This window comes from Emys orbicularis, chromosome 4 (genome assembly GCF_028017835.1).
Source record: "Emys orbicularis isolate rEmyOrb1 chromosome 4, rEmyOrb1.hap1, whole genome shotgun sequence".
In the NCBI taxonomy this organism is placed as follows: Eukaryota; Metazoa; Chordata; order Testudines; family Emydidae; genus Emys; species Emys orbicularis.
The window spans coordinates 17,116,738-17,137,386 of NC_088686.1; the positions used below are offsets into that span (position 1 = coordinate 17,116,738).

The 20,649-nt window shown below is 45.5% G+C and overlaps 1 protein-coding gene across 1 annotated transcript; it reads left to right on the forward strand.

Moving 5' to 3' along the window:
* The first annotated feature begins 1,033 nt into the window (after positions 1 to 1,033).
* Positions 1,034 to 19,337, forward strand: PPP1R36 (protein phosphatase 1 regulatory subunit 36). The gene is made up of 11 exons (XM_065404440.1): positions 1,034 to 1,144; positions 3,376 to 3,440; positions 4,793 to 4,879; positions 5,658 to 5,791; positions 5,918 to 5,984; positions 6,981 to 7,079; positions 10,915 to 11,055; positions 16,685 to 16,727; positions 18,303 to 18,496; positions 18,586 to 18,780; positions 19,097 to 19,337. The coding sequence occupies exons 1-11, from the start codon at positions 1,034 to 1,036 to the stop codon at positions 19,335 to 19,337; spliced, it is 1,377 nt and encodes a 458-aa protein (XP_065260512.1).
* The last annotated feature ends 1,312 nt before the right edge of the window (positions 19,338 to 20,649 follow it).

Here is a 20,649-nt window from a genome sequence, read left to right on the forward strand (position 1 = left end):
AGAACTGCATTTTCAGAAAGATTCAAGACTTTCTGTCCGCCTGTCAGTATTTGGGCAGGCACTCTAAAGAGCACAAGAGATTTGTATCTGGGGTGGCCCTGCTGCAGCATCTCTGAGGGCGGAGGGGGAAGTTAGGTATAGAAAGTAAATTTTTTCAGGCTAGCTTTTTTTCCACGTAGCTTCTTTACTGCAGTCTCCATAGTCTTACACAGAGTCATCAAAATTGCAGTAATACTCTCCAAAAATCTTTCCCACAGGTAAAACCTGTACTCTAGAAATGAATAGGGCACATCAATATACATAAGAGCTGGGTGCATATGTAATATATAATCCTTCTCCCCCATCCAACTGAGCTACCTATAAATCTTATGTCAGATGCTTTTACCACCTCAGTGTGCACCTTGGGCTTAGTCTACACTTTTAAGTTTTGCCGATATAGCTACACCGGCTAAACCCACCTACTGTAGATGCAGCTTATACTAGCAAAAAGAGTGCTTTTGCTGAGTGAAATAAGCTGCACCCGCCATAGCACATTTCTGCCAGTATAACTGCGGCTACACTAGGGCAGCAAACATTGCTAGCATAGAGCTGGCCTTAGTGCACTTTAAACCTTTTCACAAGGAAAGGGCAAATCTTGCCCAGGCAGCTGCCTGGGGAGCTGGATGGTGCTGCAGGAAGCACTCAGCCCTTTGGTCTCTGGGGACACATTCAAATCTTGGAAGGGCCACACCGAGGGAGGCGGTGCCACCATGCAGCTACATTCACTGGGGACCTCCTGCAAGGACTGTGTCAGTGACCAGGGACGCCAAGGCAGCCCTGCGTCTGCCAGTCTCTCCTCTCAGTCACAACGCAAGCCCTAAGGACTGGCCAGAGAGATGTGGTTATTGCACCTGAACCCCCACTTTCCCACTCCATGGGGACAGAGATGGCCCTTGGAAGCTGAATTAGCCAGCCTGACCTATGACGCTGAGGGGCAGGGCAAATAGACTGCAAGTCCCAGCGTGCAAAGCAGCATGGCAGGGTGCATTGCACGATGGAACGTATAGTTTCCAGGGGCTGTTACCGGGATACCACCGTAAACAATGCCTCCAGGAGCCGCATTGTTCTCTCGGCGGCAGGCGGGCTCCCAAGCACCATGCAACCTGTAAGTTTCCCCCCACGGCTGCGGCACGGCACTGCCTCGCAGTGCCCTGGCCGGGAGAAGCGGAGGTCACGGAGAAGGGTTTGCTGGCTAGTGCAAGGGGAGGAGGGTTGCAGATAACGCCTGCAAACAGCCCGAGCAGGGACAGCACCGGCAGTAGCTTGCAGGCATGCCTGCAGCCCCTAGTAACCAGAGGGGCCAGGCGCAAGCTGCCTACGCAGTCTGCAAAGTGATGTAGACTTTAAGGGAACAAAGGTGATCTCCTGCCTGCTGTTTATTTTGGCTTTAACTACTAATGCAGGGGAGAGGAGAATGGCGTGGTACCTTTTCTACTGGAGTCCGGACTCTTGGGTTTTCTTTCCAGTTCCACTGAGGACTTCTGGAAAACGACTTTGTGCCTCAATTTCTGCACCTGTAAAAGGTTAATGATACTAACATGTTAGTGACAGGTTTCAGAGTAGCAGCCGTGTTAGTCTGTAGCAGCAAAAATAAAGAGGAGTCCTTGTGGCACCTTAGAGACTAATAAATTTGTTTGGGAATAAGCTTTCATGGGCTAAAACCCACTTCATCTGATGCATGGAGGTGCCACAAGGACTCCTCCTTGTTTTAACATGTTAGTGACACTTATCTCCTAGGGAAGTTGCCTTCTTAGAGATCTTCTGGTGGTGGAAGGTGCTGTACTATATCAGGAAGAATTATAATTGTTTGCTATCAGAAGACTTCAATACAAATTATCCATCTCCTGCATCACTAACCATCACCTTCTACTTGATCTGTAGCTGAATTGATAATCCCATGTTTACAATCTCAAGATACTGCATTTATGCAATCCCTTTCATCAGAGGATTGCAAAGCACTTGAAAAAAGGGTTTTTTTATTTCCATTGTACAGTTGGAAAAATTGAGGCCCAAAGAGGGCAAGATCAAACAATTGGTTAGTGTGAGCATCAGGAATAAAACCCAGATCTCCTGACTCCCCGCTCAGGGTTCTAACCATTATGCAGGTTGCCTTCTGCTGACATGAAATTATTTTGATATTCTAAGGTCTTGTCCACATGGCCCTGCAATGCGAACTTCTGGCATGTGAACTCCAGTGCACATTAAAGTGTTGCGCTCTCACTACCCCAGGTGGTCCCTGCTAATGTGATCTAAAAGGTACCGAGTTTACATTAGCATAGTCCTGTTTGAAACATAGCCCTTTTAGTTCATGCTAGCAGGATCTACACAAGGCACTGCAATTCACACCCCTGTCATCCACACTGTGACTGTGGGGGCTGCGTAGACAAGCCTTAAGTCCCGTGTTCTGACAACATTTTAGAACTGAATCAGAGTCTGTGTGGATTTCTGTGAGACTGGTTGGTCAGCTGGCAAAAAGTGACAGAAAACCTTAATGCAATACTGTATTTAAACTAATTATCCTTAACTGAAGAACAAGGGTCCCAGCAATTGGATGCATGTTATCTTAAAGGTGACCTGCAAAGGGTTTTTTAAGCCTTTGCAATCTTTCCTTTTTAATGATGTATAAAGAAGACTGAAAGGTTTTTGGTGGGTTTTTTTCCCCTTCCAAATGTTTTTTCTCCTTATTTTTTACTTGGAAATACAAAGAATATAAAATCTTATCTTCTCTGGTTTTGTTGGATGACCACTGGGAGGTCTAAAAGATGTTTTGCGAACTTTTCATACCTAAGTTAAATGAGCAAGGAACCTGCTGAATCTTTAACAAAGATTTCCTTTCTCCAAAGTCTTAAATAGTCCTTGAATTTAAATAGATGTTACCAGAAACAAACAAAAAATAATGTGTTTTAAAGAGCCTGACTAAACCCCTTTCTGTTCTTAATAGCTTTGCATTTACTAGTTCTCCAGAGTCTTCCAATGTAAGCATGATTTACATTTCTAATGTTAAAAAAAAGTTAAAACCCCCCAGTAAACCTTTCAGGCCTTCTTTAGAATCTGAAATAAGCAAAAAAGAATTAAAAACCCATTTTTCTCTTCCTTAGTTGGTCAGTTTTTGACCCCAAAGATTTTGTCTGTTTGGCCAGCTCAGGAACCAGTTCTCAGGGACTTGCCTGACAACATGTGGGTGAAATGGACAATTGAGACAGACCAAACTATGGTCAAACTACATAGTGTTTGTATTATGAATACTTTGTTTAACTGGGTTGAGAATATGCCTGGATTAGATTTTAAAAAGTAGTTAAAGAGTTTACACATGACATTATATTTTAATTTTTGTAGATGACAAAAATAGCCCCAGGGGTGTGGTACTGGAAAGAGGATACCAAAACACTTGAATTTGCAAGGTAAAAGTTACAATTTTTAAAATGTACAAACTAAGGCCTTGATCCAGCAGTCCTTATACAGGTAAAAATTGGATCCCAATGGGTTTTGCCCAAATATGAACTGCAGGACCAGGCCCTACATATTTGTTTTCCCTGTGGAGGGAATAGCTTTGTAACTTTCACTCTGTAGAACGTATTGTCGTTTACCCCAGTAGATTAATGGAAAGAGAAATTTGCCATAGAAATAATGAATATGTTAGTGACATTTACTTTGCACTACTCTCCAGCAGTGTTCACTACAAGAGGATTCCAGCAAGGCATGTTATATCAGATAGGCACATGCCTGAGACAATGCTCTGAAAGCCAAGGGCCAAATTCAGAACTGATGCATTGGGTGCAACTTCACTGAAGACATGGAGCTGTGTCCACTGCTATGTTTGACCCTGAAGTACTTTCAAGCACCCAGGAACTGTAGGCATAATGCAACTGCGCCTGTCAAGGGGTGATATCGCTCTTAAACATTATTTTTTTTTACATTTTTGTGGCAGTTGTGGATTAAGACTTTAATGGGCCGAAATCTACAAAAAAATTGGGCCACTGAAAAAAATATAGGCTCCCTGTTCTTTCCCGAAACAGCTGACAATGTGAGTATGTGCCATGCAGGGCGGATGATTTGGAGTCGGTCACACATGACTCCCACTTGCTGCCTCCCCGCCCCTTTCATATGCATTCCAGATCTTCCTCAGGTGTGGATTTCTCCTGTGTATACTGTCTCTTCCCTACTCCTGCTGCTTTGTCTGCCCATCACACATGCCCCTTTAAATAATGAGTCCCAGCAAGTCTACCAGCCTCTCTGCTGTCTTCAGGTGTGCTGCTCCCTGCCTGCCTGCTTGCCCTGTAAGGATTAGTGGGTTTCCTCAGTTTCTTGTGTCCCACAGTGTACAGGGACCCTGACAGCAAACTCTAGAACAAGGTGGCTCACTTTTCAAGCCTATCCTCTCTGAGACAAAAGAGGAGTAAGAGCCCAGTCATGGGCTCATTGATTTCAGTTGGAGCAGGAGCAGGCCGTAGGTCAGGAAACAACCTTTCCCTTCCTATCTCTCTCCTACCTTGCAGTGCTCTGTGTGGCAGATGCAGGAGTGGGAGGATATGAAATTCGTCAGATGTATTTGTCCCTTTCTAAACCTGCCTCGATGGATAGCAAAAGCAATGTCTGATACCCTGACCCAATCGCCGTTCAGAGATTTGTCTCAGTGTCACAGGGAGGCCCAAACATGTGGGTGTTAAATTCCAGTATATACTGAATTTGTTGCACCACTTCCCTGTCCAATTGCACTTTACCTTTCTGAATGTTCACTCTGTATGTGTTACAGCTCCATCCCCGCCGCAGATGCTAAAGAGAAACCCAAGAAGGGCAAAACCATCCATTTTCAGGAAATGGGTAGTAAAACACTAGACAGGTATTCCAGTTTAAACTCACTTGGTTAAAACAGGAAAGTAGCATTATTTGGGTGGGACCTTTTGCCCATAGTTTTAAGAATCTATATTTTATCTTGTTTTAATGAAGTATGTAAGGCAGAACGTAATCTGTCACTTCAGCAGTCATTTCAGGCTGCGTGGTTAGTAGTCTGAGCACAGGACCGGGAGCCAGGAACGCCTAATGTCTATTCCTAGCTCTGACTCCAGCTCCTTTTGGTCGTGGGCAAGTCACTGAACATCTCTGCCGCTGTTTCCACATCTGTTAAAATGGGGACAATAATACTTTTCTATAGAGAGGGGCCTTGTGAGGATGGATTAATTAATTCATGTTTGTAAAGCACTTACATTTGTTGTTACCATTATTATTTATGTTACACAAGGACTAGATTGGCATACACTAAAAGGCACGGTTAACTTTCCTCTTTACCACCCATAACCTAAAATGTCTTTGGCCTAAGTAGTATGGTCACAATTTATTATATTACCAAATGAAAGAACCACATTCAGAAGTGCTCTGAAGAGTTGAAGGACCTTGGTTGGCTGAACGTGGTCTACTTGCAATAGCTTGTTAAAGAAAGAAAGAAAAAGAAAGAAAGAAAGAAAGCCTTCAGAGTATTCATCAAACATTTTTTAACTACCAGTTTCATCTTTAAATTGAATCAACTGAAAAGAGAACGTCCCAGATGTTAACAGCAAACTTGTATTTGACTGTAACCCAAATAAGTGGAATTAACAGCATATTTTAAATCCTGCCTGTAGATCGACTCCTAGTATGTTTCGAGATTTGTTTGGTGCAAGATTCCCTGAGAAAAGAATGAATATACAAGAAGAGAAATCCCCTAGGCTGTTGAAGCGGGGACAAAATGAGTGTGTTACATTAGACGATGTTAAATGTGAGTAAACACTGTCATTTGGTCTCAGCACAGTGTTATCCTTACAGATTAGAAAAGTATTTCCTCTAAAAGTTTTTCCTCAGAAATATTTTTGACATCCATTTTTTCCACTTGGTGCATTTTTAGATGCTGCTTTGTTTCTGGTACAAGAAGATGAATCATATCATATACCTTCTTTTACAGCGGTTATGAGGTATGTAGTCTGGAATTTGTTCTAAGAATTTTGTGTGTGTGTGTGTGTGTGTGTGCTGTGTGTTTTAATAACTGATGGTGATGGATTCAAAGCTTATAAAAAGTGGAGAGCGAAATATTAGAGCTTTAAAATCTCTCCTCTGTCAACTATAAAGTTCAGTGGAAAGTGCTACCAAATGCATTTCAGCCCTAACAGAGAACAACAAGTGAATTCCCTTACTCTTATGAAAGGGTCTTTCACTGTGTTTACTAAGGGCTAGATTGTGATTTGGGGCTAAACACTCATGCAGGGTAGTAATTCTAATTGCATCCCCATGCGGACTTACTCACACATCGGGTCTGGCACAAGGCCCTAGAAGGGAGGAAAGAACAAGGTGGAGCCTTTGTTCTGCGCTGCCAATACTAGAACTGCTGAGCTGGTGCAGAAGGTGTCAGAATTTGCTGCTGGTATTTGTCAGCAGTAAATTACTTCCCTGCTGCCCAGAACAAGAGGGAAACAGAGAAGGAATTGTACCTCAGAGATATGTCCCTGAGGCACAATGGGGTGGTACCACTTCCTCACTACCTTTTGCTCAGGGCCCGGCCTACAGCCACAATCTAGCCCTAAGGGAATGATCACTTGAGAAGAGAGGTGTTTTTCTGCTTGGACTTTTAAATGCGGGTTCCACACTTAACGATGTATTTTGTACACAGAAGTCATATGTTTTATAACCCACCTGCTTCAGAAGGCCCATCTCCTGGAATGTCCACATGCAGATCCACCCTTCAGCATGTTTCTTGGACTGTTTTGATTAGTATTTCTGTAGGGACATGTCCCTGCAAACCCTTGCTAGTGGGTGTAGTGCTTACTACTATGAATAGGTCTACTAGGAAGCTCTAGGCTAAGTACTAAGTGTTGGTAGACTGTAGGTGCTTTGGGGCAAGGACATGTTTTTAGGTTCAGCCTTACATCAGTAGTATTACATACATGAAGGTAATCTTGTTGTCTTCCATTTAGGAGTAAGCAGCTGGATGAGTTCCTCATGGCTCTGCTTTTCTATTTATCGTATTATCTGGAAAAAATTGCCCTGGAAAAGAAACCCAAATCTTTTATGGTGTAAGTAAGAGACTTTACTGATTTAAGGACACAGGGCCTGACTCTCCTCGTGCAGGCAGGCCTTACTCAAGTGAATAGTATCATTGCTTCAATGGGACACCACACATGAGCAAGGACTGCTGCAGGATTGGGCTCATAATAGATACAGACTAGATTTCCCATTACTGTCTCTGTTGGGACATTTGAATGTAAAGGTCGTTTATCTACAAGGGGAGCATTACAGGTATGTTTTGAAATGCTGACACAACCAGGCACAGTTTACAGTGTTAAAGATGGAGGGCTCAATCCTACAAACACATAGTCCAAGACATACTGTTCACTACTGAGAATCGTCTCTCCTCCCTTCCTAATATGTTAGTTCTCCTTTGTCTGTCTTGTCTATTGAGACTGTATGCTCTTTGGGGCCTGGGCTGCCTCTTACTGTGTCTACTGTGCCTACACAGTGCCTAGTGAAATGGGGCCACCATCTCAACTGGAGCCTCTAGGTGCTACTGCAGTGCTAATCAACTACAACTTATATTTCCTTTTTCTTCACTGGGATGAGTCATGGTAGTAAGCATTAAGCCCAGCCCTTTGTGTTTGCAAGATAGGGCCCCAAGTAATCAGATAGGAGTTCACTAGTGTCCCACATAATTTACAGCAGCTATTATAAATGAGCAAAGGTGTGTATCCCTCTGCACAAAGTTAGTCAATCAGCAGCTTGTGACATTTCAACCTGTTTCCTAGCTTCCAGCAGGATTTGACATATCAACCCTTAGCAGATTGTTATGTCCAGCAACCTGCCAAATTAATGCCCATATATTATGGAGCTGCAATAGAAATTCCAAAGTAGATAAGGTTGAAAATAGCTTTCCATCATATGCCTGATTTCAACCCCCACCAGTGTCCTTACATAAATAGATTCCACCTGAAATTTTTCATCTGTGGTCTTGTGCCTAAGGAAGATTTGATTTTTGGGCCACACTTCGTTTTAGGGCTCCACTTATAAATGGTTTATAAAGCGTGACTAGATGTTATAAGCATGTTGCAGCATGAGAAGTATTTGTGAGATGGTTATATACTGTTATCTCGTTTTGACCCAAGTGGTTAGACAAAATGCAGGGTCCTGTGGGTTGGTTTCATTAGGAGGAGAACTTGATGACAGAATCAGTTATCTCTTTGATGCACTTTTGTTTATTTACAAAGAATGAACGAAGTCCTGTTTTGATGAACACAGGAGGAATCAAACAACAGGAGATAGTGTCTTTGCTCAGAGTTCCAAGCCTCTTTTCAGCTAGCACTGTTACTAAAATCTCTCTCTCTCTCTCTCTTAGCTTTTTCTCAGGGTTATGCTACCAGTGCTCCTGTGGCTATACAGCCTTCTCTGTCTCCTTTTGTGTTTCTCCCGCTTCTCTCACTCAATCCTTTATAATCCATTTGTGAGTGGAGCCTTAATATAAAGTGTGACTACTTTGTTTGTTTTTGTGGGATAGACTGCTGGGGATTTGTCTTTGGCTCTGTAGGCAGAGCCGTCCCTTGGGTAGGGCAAATTGGCCCGCTCCGGGCCCTGCAGTCTGGGGGCCCCGTGGGCTGGTGCGATTGGCAGATGTGGTCGGTCCCAAAAGAGACAAATCCGCACCCCCCTAGGGACGGCCCTGTCTGTAGGATTGATAAACTCCACATCCATAGGTGAGGTGTCTGTCTGACCATGTAAGGCCATGTCTGCACTACAAAATTAAGTCGACTTAACTTACCTTGGCATGCAGCTTCTGCAGTAATTACATCACTTGTGCGTGTCTACACTGTGCTCCTTGTGTCGACGGTGCATGTCCTCACCAGGAGTGCTTGTATTGATTGTACTGTCAGTGTGGGGCATTGTGGGATGGCTCCTGAAAGCCAGTAACAGTCAACATAAGCAACACAGTGTCTGCACTGACACTGTCGACCTGAGTACATTGACCTTGACTCTACAGTGCTTGTGGAGGTAGAGTTATTAAGTTGGTGTAGCAGGGCAGTTATGTCAGCGGGAATGAAATTTAAATGTAGACACTTCCATAGCACTGGCTGCTGCTAGGGCAGTCTCAGGCCACCGCCCCTTCTCCCCCCAGCAGCAGGAGTTTGGGTGTGGGAGGGGGCTCAGGGCTGGGGGTTGGGGCACGGGAGGAGGTGAGGGCTGTGGGCAGCGCTTACCTTGGGGGGCACCCTGGAAGTGGCGACATGTCCTTCCCTCAGTTCCCGGCCAATGGGAGCTGCGGAGCCGGCACTTGAGGCAGGGACAGCGTGAGGAGCTAGGAGCTGAGGGAGGGACATGTCGCTGCTTCCGGGGAGCCACGAGGAGCCGGGTAGGGAGCTTGCCAGCCCTGCCCTTCCCAGCACCAGTGCGGATCCCGGGCTGCATGCCACTGCCCACCCACTCCAGCACCAGCAGGTGTCCCGGGCTGCTCCCCCCCAGCACCTGCAGCACCTCCGGGCTGCCCCCCCGAGCACCTGTGGTGCCCCCTGTGCCGCCCCCCCATGAGCACCCGCAGTGCCCCCCAGGCTGCCCCCCCCCGAGCACCCATGGTGCCCCCCAGGCTGCCCCCTCCCGAGCACCCGCAGCACCCCCAAGCCGCCTCCCTCCCCAAGATTTAGTCAGAGGTATATAGTACAAGTCATGGACAGGTCACGGGCTGTGAATTTTTGTTTACTGCCTGTGACCTGTCCGTGACTTTTACTAAAAATACCTGTGACTAAAATGTAGCCTTATTCATAAATAAATAAACGAGATCCATAAATCATAAATGTGATTTCACATATGTGGTCTTGGATTCGCTGGTAGAGCTGGGGGCTGTGACCAGTAAGATGATCTCATGACTGGTGAAAGACAGCCTGCAGGTCCTGAAATTGCTAGTGTCTCCATCTGGAAAGGCAAGATGCTGTCCACTGAAACGGTGAATAGTTAGACTCTTGCTAAAGACTACGTAACTGACTGAACGCACCGATTACCTCTGCGGTTCAAACATTCTTGCTTTGGAAGGTTATAGAGGCATTCATGTCAAAGCCTCTCTGGGTCCATCTAGATTCCTTTTCCCATGACCCTGTTGATCTGGTTTCAGATCTGGGTATGGTAAAGAAAGACAACCTCTGTGTTTTATCTTTACTTGGTGCTTTTCTGACTCTTTACGAGTCCCAGCCTGGGTAGTAGCAGATTTCTTACAGGTACAGATACACTGAGCAAAGAACTCCAAACTCAACCAGCCATCCTTCCAAAAAGCAGTGAAAGTCACTCCACCGCATGGGTGGCAGTTTGAGCTAGAAAACATAAAAACAAGTGTTTTCTTCACTTTCTAAAAATAATCTTCTACCTTTATTGTTCCTGGAATCTCATATTTCAGAAATGGCTTAGTCTGAGTTTTCTACATTTGCTTTATTAATTTGTCCTAAAAGAGGATGAGAACCTTTCAGCATTTTTTTTGAAGGATTTTGGAGATGTTTGCTCAGTGTGGCACCAATTGTACAATGAAGTGTGCCCATATATGGTGTATATCTGAACCTGCAAGAAGTCCCAAGGGTCCATGTCTAGGCTACAAGAAGGGCTCACAAGCTTGATAAGACCAGAGAGATTCCCCTGGCAGTCTGTAGATGTGGAGCTTGCAAACCCTGCAGGGTCAAAGAGAACTTATGGGGCCAAGTCCCATGCTGTGTTGCCCCACCAGCCCTGAAAATGCTCTAAATCAATCTGACTGCAAACGGGTCCTCTGGGTTGGTTATGCAGTGTGATGGTTTATACATACTCTTTCCTTTCATAAACATTCAGACATATCTCACCTAAACAAAACACCCTTTAAAATAACTCTTTTTCCTTCTTTTAAAACAGAAACCCCAGTGTGTTAGACCAAAAAGAACGGGAGGAGACATTGGCTAAGCTAACAGGAACCAAGAAACACCTTGCCAAGGTGTACTGCATCCTTATTCTTGGACTAGGAATGGCTGAGCAGCATCACATGGCTTGTGGAAAGTAAGGAAATGCACTGAGTAATTTTCCCTATGATGACTCCTCACCAGGTACACTTGTATTGATTGTAGTCAGTGTGGGGCATTGTGGGATGGCTCCTGAAAGCCCGTAACAGTCGACATAAGCAACATGGTGTCTACACTGACACTGCATTGACCTAACTACATCGACCTTGCCTTTACACCGCTTGTGGGGGCAATAGTTGCCATTACACCTGATATCCAGCCAGTCCACACATGGGCCAGGGCCCTCATTTTGGGTATGTCTGCACTGCACTCAGGAGGTGTGATTGCAGCAGGTGTAGGCATACCCAAGTCAGCTGTGATCTAGCTAGATCAAAGCTAGCTCGAGTAAGAATGGCATTGAAGCCACAGCAGTATGGGTGGCGGCTGTGTCCTGGTGTTCCCGGCGGACAGGGCTAACCTGTGCAGCCTTCCATGTGCTGTGATTTCATTGCTCGTGTTACTCACGCTGGCTTTGATCTTTTGATCAAAGGTAACTCAGGTATGTCTAGATGTGCTGCAGTCACATCTCCCACTTGCAGTCTAGCCAGACCTTTTCTTTGACAAAGACAAAAGCCCACAATAATCCAGTCCAAGTGAGCACTGCAGGAGGGAAAGCATTGGCCAGGGCCAAGTGAGCAGCGTGGAAAATGTTATAGACTTTTGTTATAAACAGGAGGCCTGCTAAGTGATTCATAGATTGTAAGGCCAGACGGGACCACTGTGTCCTCTAGTCTGACCTTCTGCATAACACAGGCCATAGGACTGCAACACACTGCAGCAGGACTTTGGAGACCTGACTTGCAGCTCAGATCCAGCTGTGCAGAAGCCTTGGTGGCTATAGGAGCGATGTGGTATTGAGCGGGTCCGGCACAGGCAACTGGGCAAATGACAGTGCTGACATTAATTGCCATTTCCAAAGCCTCAGAGAAGATTGTGAGGGCAATGTAGCAGGGAGGAGGGAAGGTTAATACCTCTTAGAAGGAGAAAGGTAAACTAATTAATCCATGTAATATACTGTACTGTGATACCAGTGCTATGTCACATACCTCCTTGTGATCAGTGAACTGCTATGCACCAGCGTACTGTGCTGGCACAGCCCATCCACACTGTTGCTGTCCTGTTGCTGAAGCCTTCTGCTACCTACTTCCATGACCAAGCTGTTCCCCAGTCCCTCCAGATGTAGATTGCCAGTGTGTGCCCCATATCATGAGGCCCTGAAGCATGAGGAGTAAAGAGCACAGCACAGTACTCCCTGTGCACCCTGGGGCCACAGGATTGTGTGACCAGCACACACAGCATTGTGTGACCAGCTGCTGGATCTCTGGGCCGACTGCAGTTTGGGGTGGTGCTGTAGGGTTGTTTTCATTTTCTTGCTGATTGGACAGGGAGGGTCATGCCAGCATTTTATTTTTCCGGTTGGAGCACAGACTGTAATACAGCTTCAAAGGCTGCAGGTACAAGACCCAATTTGTGCAATGTCTTCTCTGGGCCAGCTAGAGCTACTGGCTTTGAAGAACTAATCTACTCACTGTCCTTGCTAGGATAAAACTCCCTGGACAAGAAATCAGTGGAACAGGAGCTCTGCCCTACTTACCGAGTCTGCTGCCAGTTCTCTCCCTTCTCTTTCCTGGTAGAGGGAAAGGAGCAGGGTTGTAGCTATATAGAGAGAAGTTAATTAAAAAAAACAACCCTGCAACAATCTGGGTAAAAAGTGAAGAGCTGTGAATGAGAATTGTCAGTATTATTTAGTATTTACATTACAATTGTGCCCAGAGGCTCTGAAGAGGATCGGGGCCCCACTGTGCCAGGCTCTGTAGAAACATAGAGGTAGATGTGGTCCCTGCCTCAAAGAGCTTAGAGTCTAGGGCCTGGTCTACCCTACATGGGTAGGTCTACGTAAGCTGCCTTGTGTCAACCTAGCTGTCCAAGCGTCTTCATTTAAATTTGGCTCCCGCCAACATAAAGGCCTCTCCACACTGATTTGGTAACATCACTTTCCTGAGCAGAGTAGAGTCACAGTCGATGTAATTAAGCCGACGCAGTGTCAGTGTAGATACTGTGTAGATACATTGACTGTTACTGGCTTTCAGGAACCGTCCCACAGTGCCCCACACTGACCATACAATGGATACAAGCGCTCCCAGTGAAGATGCACAGCACCAACACAAGGAGCCAAGTGTGCACGCTCACAAGCGATTTAATAACTGTGGTGGTTGTGCGCCAATGTAAACTAGGTCGACCTAATTTTGTAGTATAGACATGGCCTAAGAAGACAAACAATATAGGAAGGGTGGGAAGAGGGATGAGAGGCAATCAAGTATATTCATTATGGGTGGGATTTTCAATTGAGTTCAAAGGGCATAGACGTAGGACAATGCTGAGTGCTTTTGAAAATATCTATCTATCTATCTAATCTAAAGTAAGGGTGGCATTTTCAAAAGCGCTCAGCTTTGGCCTACCTCTGCTCCCATTGAAGGCAACTGAAAACCCAACACACCATGAATGTATTTGATTCTATCCATCCATCCACCTGTGAAAGATACAAACATGTTTTGCAATTACATAAATAATATATAAACTTTCCCAAATTGACTTAGATTAGCATTGAAATGGCTGAATGGTCACTGGGAATTCCATAGGCTGCCTAAAACAAATGTGATTGTGTCACACTGATCAACATTTACTAATTATTGGAGCTGGTTGAGAATTTTTCAATTCAGTGTTTTTGTTAGAAAATACTGATTCTTTGAAACTGTTCATGGGACAGGGTCAGTTTCCACTAATTTCTCGATTTGAAAAACTTCTGGGGAAAAAAAGTTCTGAAATTGCTAAAATGGTACACTTCAGCATTTTTTAAATGACAACATTTGTTGCTTTGGTTCCATATGACTTCAGTTAGAAATCTAAGCTAATTATATATTTTTTTAAATTAAAAATGCAAAAAAGGTCAAAACCGAAACATTTCAAAAAGACTGAAATGAAATGTTTCAACTGACCCAAGCCTGATTGTTTCTCAGTTTGTTGGTTTGTGACAATTTTTGAGATTTCGACTTTTTGTCCCAATTTGGAATGGGAATTTTTTTTTTGAAATCTCAACATTTTTCCAGGGATGGGAAAAGCATTTCCCACCCAGCTGTACTATAATTATTCATACCCAGCTGTTAAGTTATTAATTGTTCCTGTGAAGTTTTCTCCAAGGGTTTAGAAAGGAGTCTATTCTGGAGGAAGAGTAGCGTGAGGCTTCAAATGGTATCCACATGCAACTTAATAATGCTTGAAATGTTTGTGAAGCGCAGCTTAGGAGTCCTATTTTGATGTTATCTCAGACTGTGTTTTGAGGAGTTCCCCAGCAAACCTATTTGTGTGTATGAGCTCTAGTTCTTTTATGTCTCCAACCCTGAGGAAGGAATAGGTGTGTCTAGCTTTCTCCTCTGAAACTGCTGGGACAGATTGTGCAATTTTTTTATAGTGCCAATTTCCTTCTGGGCATTTTGTCATAATGGGAAAAAATAGGTTGTGTCCCCAGAGCTGCATACATTACTTACACAAATATGGCTAAAGCGGGGCCCCACTTAAAGTCTGAGGCAAGACTCACCCGGACCTTGTTGTGGTCCCTGGTCCATAAAACACATAGCTGTGGATCAGAGAGCTGCTAAAATGGCATCTGAAGCATTTATTTTCAGTTGCATCCACATGCAGGATGCAGGGTCCTATAAAAGTTAGAGAACATTGTGTTTCATAAGCACGCCTCTGCTTAATGTAGCATCTGGGTTTGGCTACGCTTTCCTCCACTATGTCTAATGCATTCATTTCTGCAGACTCACTGGCAGTTCTACAAACTCCTTCTGACTGGGTTTCTAGTGCACGCGATGCACTTCACTCACTTAGCCATTCACATGTTTCTTACAATGCCCCCTACTGAGCTTGTTGAAGTTTACCTTTTTCCTAACTCCGTCATCATTTTCTTAGCTAATGAGTAAGAGTGCACCAAACGCAGGAACTAAAGTCTCCCACTAACGTTAGGAAGTTTTACCTTGAGCAGTTTTCTTGGGTTTACCTCCCCCTGCATGGTTAGCATTGGAAGGGAGAGGGATGGAGACCACAGCCCTGCTGGGCTCCAGTTGAAAGGCTGTTTTCTGTCAATCTTTCATTTAGAGTGGTTGGGTTTCCTAGAATGCAGAAAGCAGTTGGAGGATTTTGTCATTAAGGGACTGCACAAGCTGCATCGTGCTAAAAGGTGAAATCAGCTCTTAAGGGGTCATTTTACTTAATCTACTGTTAGATTTCACGATTATAATGTTCGTGGCTGATAGCGCATTACAGGTACTGATGAGCAACAAAATACGTTGAAGTGACTTTAGAATTCCGCAGTGACAATGGGCCACGTTGCTTGGCCACTGTTAAGCTCAGGGGCTCCTACCCTTCCCATGCTGAAGGGAGTCAGCTGCCTCTGTGCCATCATCTCTCCTTACCTTGAACCCTGCATAGCACATAGGGTTTGGGATCTGCAGCTGGGGAGGTGTCAGGTTTGGGGAAAGAGGGCAGAGGAATGGAGTGGGGCTGGGAGGGAGGCACATCTTTCCCCTGGCCAGTAAAAAAGCCAGTGAACAATTCATGCAGCCTAGAGCATATCACTTTTGCTCTCCCCTCTGTACAGAGGTTTCTGGGTGCAGTGGCAGCTGGGGAAGCCCTGGTTGTGTGGAACAATTGGCGCTGCACTGTTGGGAAAACAGGGAAAGCTACAGTGGCCCTGAGTGCTGGCATGGAGGCACAGAGCCTCTTGCTCATCCCTTAGGATCTACCCAGGTCCTGCAGGAATCTGTAGGGCCTGGATTAGGGGGGAAATTGCTCCCCATTCCGTGGGAGCAAAGTCTGCCCCCTTGCAGAATGATTGAATGGCTCTTCATAGGTGGGGGTTCTGCCTTCCAGATCTACAGGTATGTCCATGGCCCGGTGTCCCAAACGCTTGGCACAAGTGTGACTCAGATCGATGTACTTCCAGAGCAAGCCTTTCACGAGGAACGCTACTGTTACTTTAACAGAGGCCGTTCTCCTAAAGCTTTGTCATTCTTCTGCGAGTTTTACATTCCTCTCTGAGTCCCAGAAATCTTCTCCCTTCCATGTCTCCTGTATCGTCTCTCAGCTTTGAGCTGATACTGCTCCCATCCTGGCTATGCTCCCATTGAAGTCAATGGGAGTTTTTCCATCGACTTCACTGGGTGTGAAAGTAGACCAAGGCTGAGTATTTTTTAAAATCCCACCCACAGGGCCCAATCTTAATAGAGACAGAACCCAAAACTCTATTGGAAATTAATAGGAGCCTCAGGTGCTCAGCACCTCCAACTATCAGGCCCATGACATTTGGTCTCTGGCCGATTTAATTAGCTAAGCCACATAGTGTTGTGCATTTTCTTTCTTTTCTTTCTGAGTCAGTCCAGAAATCCTGCCTTTCTCTTGGACACTGGGCCTCTGCATTGCTGGTAAAGATGGTTGCTCAACAACCAGCCTTACTGTGCTGGTGAAATGTCAGCTTGGTGGTAGCCATCTGATTTGTGTCCAGTATGCTGTTCAGAGACTTGAAAGCATAACTCCGGCTATTAACTTTTTGCTATTGTTGATTGTCTTAGGAGAAAAACATCATCATCACAGAAGGACCGAGAGTTCTTTGAGGTAAGAAAGAGACATTTGTGGATAGACGCTGAGATTTTTCGCTAATCCTAGAATAAGATGAAATGAGGAAGCGTCAGAAATGGTAACTGCTCTGGGTTCAAGATATTGGGCAAGATCATCAGCTGGTCTGAGCTGATCTAGCTCTGTGGAAGTCAGTGGTGTAAATCAGTATGGCTTCCGCTGAGGCTCTGGGCCAGGATACCTAGTGGTGGAGAAAGCAGTGAGTTGTTTAAATTGTCACTAACACACACTTCCTCAGAATTGTTCCTGCTGAGACAAGACACTGAGAAAGTGGGTCAGCCACCAATTTTGTCCTGTATTTTACATCACTTTGTGTGCTCTTTTACTCAAATTTTGAAGGCCTCCGTGTTGTTCCTCATTGTCCCTACAGAAAATAAAACAAAGCAGCTCAAAATCTTCATGAGCAACCCTACAATAACAAAGCAGTTTGCAAGTGATGAAAGGAAAAAAATCAGCAAGAAAATAGAGTTCAGTTTGAAACTTCCATTCGGGTTAAATCCAAAGATCACAATTGCAGCCGTGAGCCTAGCACTGTGTGATTCAGAAATGTAACAGTCTTAAAGACGACAGTAACATATCCCATCATTCATAGTAATGTTTCTAGATGTCTATGCAGGAATAGCTCCGTGAACAGGTTTTGACAGTTAATTTCCAGATACCATACTTCACCAGATTCATAGAAAACATTTGAAACCAATACGATATTTTGGACTCCAGTGGATTGTGATGTGCTTACTTAGGGCTTGTCCACACCTGAAACGCTACAGCAGCACAGCTGCGGAGCTGTAGCACTTCTGTGTAGACGCTACCTACACCAACCCGACAATATAGTTAATCCACCTCCCCGACAGGCTGTTACTAGGTTGACAGAAGAATTCTTCCATCAATCTAGTGCTGTCTATACCAGGGGTTAGGTCGGCACAGCTACAACCCAGCGGTGTGGATTTTTCCCACCCGAGAGATGTAGCTATAGCTATGTAAGTTTCTGGCCTAGACCAGCTCTTAGCAGAAATTCTGTGTAATGGGGACATGTTCAGCCTGTGCCAAGTATCCCTGGTATTTAACCAGATGCTAACTAGGTGAACATCTAAGCTTTGGTCTTTTAATACTGAAGTTGCCAAGCAAGGATGAGATGCGGTGATCTTATTTCTTGTAGTAGTATTCGGTGTGTAATTTCATTTCCAGTCTTCTCGATAAATTTTTATAAAGTAATGTCCTATTCACCACTTAATCCCTATGACATTGCAGTGACTCAGTGTGGGGAGACACTACTGTTCCCAACTGAAACACAAGCAGACCGAACAGGACTCAGGGTGTTTGGCTCTAAAAATGGCCATCGGTCATGGGAAGTGTCACATTAAGAGACATTCTACTGTGCCACAAGTCTCTACTGTAAAGAATATGCTGTGATACTGGGTCATATTCTATGCTGATGTATCTCTGTTGATGTCAGTGGAGTTACGCCAGCAGATAATTTGGGCCTCCCCTTTGTATGCTGTGGCTTTCTCTGTAGCACAGCCGTATTCGGTAAGATTGGGCTTTGTTTCTGTTTAGTGCTTCTACAACTTCTGTACATACGTGGCCTGGGTGGTGTTCAGACGGAAGCACTTCCAAGAGATTCAGGAAGAAGTGGGCAGGCTTCTTCGCTCTGACATATTTAACCCCGCGTTGAGAGAAAAGAACAGCCCCAACCTGCAGAAAACAGATGTCTCTGCTGATCAGAGGAAAGTTATCTTTCCCTATCACAGGTACCACTCCTTGCTTGTTATCCTGGCACATAGGGGAGCTCGCACTGCACCACCGGGATCAAACTAAAGCCCATTTGTTCTTTCTGAAGGAGTGTATATGCCAGACGCCCAGCGATAAAGAGTGTCGTTGGCCAGCGCTCGCCGGTGCTCAGTACGCTACTGCCCCTGCCCAAAGACAACGCTCAGTATCTCTTCCAGACCCATTACCTGCATCGGGGCAGAACCCTTCCAACCTGCAGCAGCAAGGACCTGCCGGACTACTCAACTGTTGAGCTTACACCCAAGTAAGGAGCTGTTCCGTGGCTGTTGGCTGTATTTCTGCAAGGGATGGTTGATACTTAAGGCTCCTGACTCCAAGTTGCTTCCCAGACCCAGCAGGACCAATGTAATCCCACTGCATGGTGGGAGAGCAGGATTTGGGGACTTAATTGATGCATGATCCCTGTGCACATAGGCAAAGTTTTCCCTCGGGGTAATGCCTGACCCAACAAAAGATAAAGTTCTTTGCAATTTTCTATATAAAGCTGCAAATTCCATGCCCCACCCCAGTTTTCCTTAGCCCTGGTGCTTCAGTTACATCAATGACTCCTTTTGAAACAGGGTTGGCATCATTGGAGCCCTTCGCAGCAAGTTCAATCCCCACACTCTCATGCCTATTGGGGTGATAGAGGAGGAGGAGGAGGAGAAGGAGGAAGAACAAAGAACAAAGAGAAACAGTTTCTTAGCCAGTTCATATGACCTGGCTTTGTCATCCCACAGAGGCACCCAAGTTGGAATCAGTCGCCCGAGCATGGTACTCTCAAGAGCAACTACGGAGGGGGACTACTCTGAGAATGGTTAATAGAAATGGCGCCCTCTAGCACTGAGGGTAATTCTAGCATGAGTTAAGTAAACCACTTTGAAGCTTCATGTTTAAGAGCAGAGGCCATTTGTTACAGGTAGTGCAGCCTAGTGAATAGGGCACTGGACTAGGACTAGGATTTAGGTTCTGTTCCCGGCTTGGCCACTGACTTGCTGTGTGACCTTGGGCAAGTTATTTCCCCCACTTGGTGCCTCAGTTTCCTCATCTGTAAAATGGGGATAATGAGACTGACTCCCTCTGTAAAGCATTTTGAGATCTATGGACCAAAAGAGCGAGGTATGATTATTATTTATTCCTTTAAAATTTGCATTGCGAGAAGATTCCTAGAAGGATTAAAAGTTCTGGAATTGATGGTTTTACGGGAATTTCCTCTTACATGTTTAATATATTATGTTTACTCATTTTTGATTTCCAGAGTGTTTCACTGGGCTTTGCACATATGCATCTCTCCATACTAATGCATGACAGATGTTGATAAATGAATAGCAAAGATGAATACCACTATTTAAAGATATGGGGCAGATCCTCAGTTGTTGTAAATCAGTTGTTGCTACACTGAAATCAAAGGAGCGATGCTGATTTACTCCAGATGCGGAGCTAGCCTGCAGTATTTATTATATAGCATTTATCTCTCATCTTTCATTTTCACCAGTGGGGGAAAGTAGGTCCTAGAATTCCAAACATCAATTAAAATATGCATCTGGGATGTCAACATCATGAAACTAAAAGCTAATCAGCCCATAAGTAAGGATAAGCTTATGTCCCGAAGTCTTGGATTCTGTGACTTTCAGAGACCTCCATGACATTTTCCGCTTCAGCTCTGGGACGGCGGGGCTGGAGCTCCCAGTCATCATGGGGACCCTGCAGCTCCAAACTGCCAGCCACAGAGCTCTGAGGGACTGCAGGTGGTGGGGGCCAGAGTTCCCAGCCTTCTCAGCCACCATGGGTGGCGGGGACCCCCCAGAGCTTCCAGCTGCCGGCCCCGGAGCTCCCAGCTGCCCCAGGCAGCAGGAGCCCCACAGCAGGGCTGGCTCCAGGCACCAGGCAACCAAGCACATGGTTGGGGCGGCACCTGGTAAGGGGCGGCCAATCTCGGGGTGGCGGGGGGCAGTGCGGCTTGGCATTCTGCGGGGGGGGGGGGGCCGCTCCGGCGGCGCGGCGCTCGGCGGGGGGGCGGCGCGGGGCGCGGCGCTCGGGGGGGGGGGTTGCGGCGCTCGGCGCGGGGGGGCTCGGGGGGCGGCGCTTTTTTTTGCTGCTTGGGGCAGCAAAAAAGTTAGAGCCAGCCCTGCCC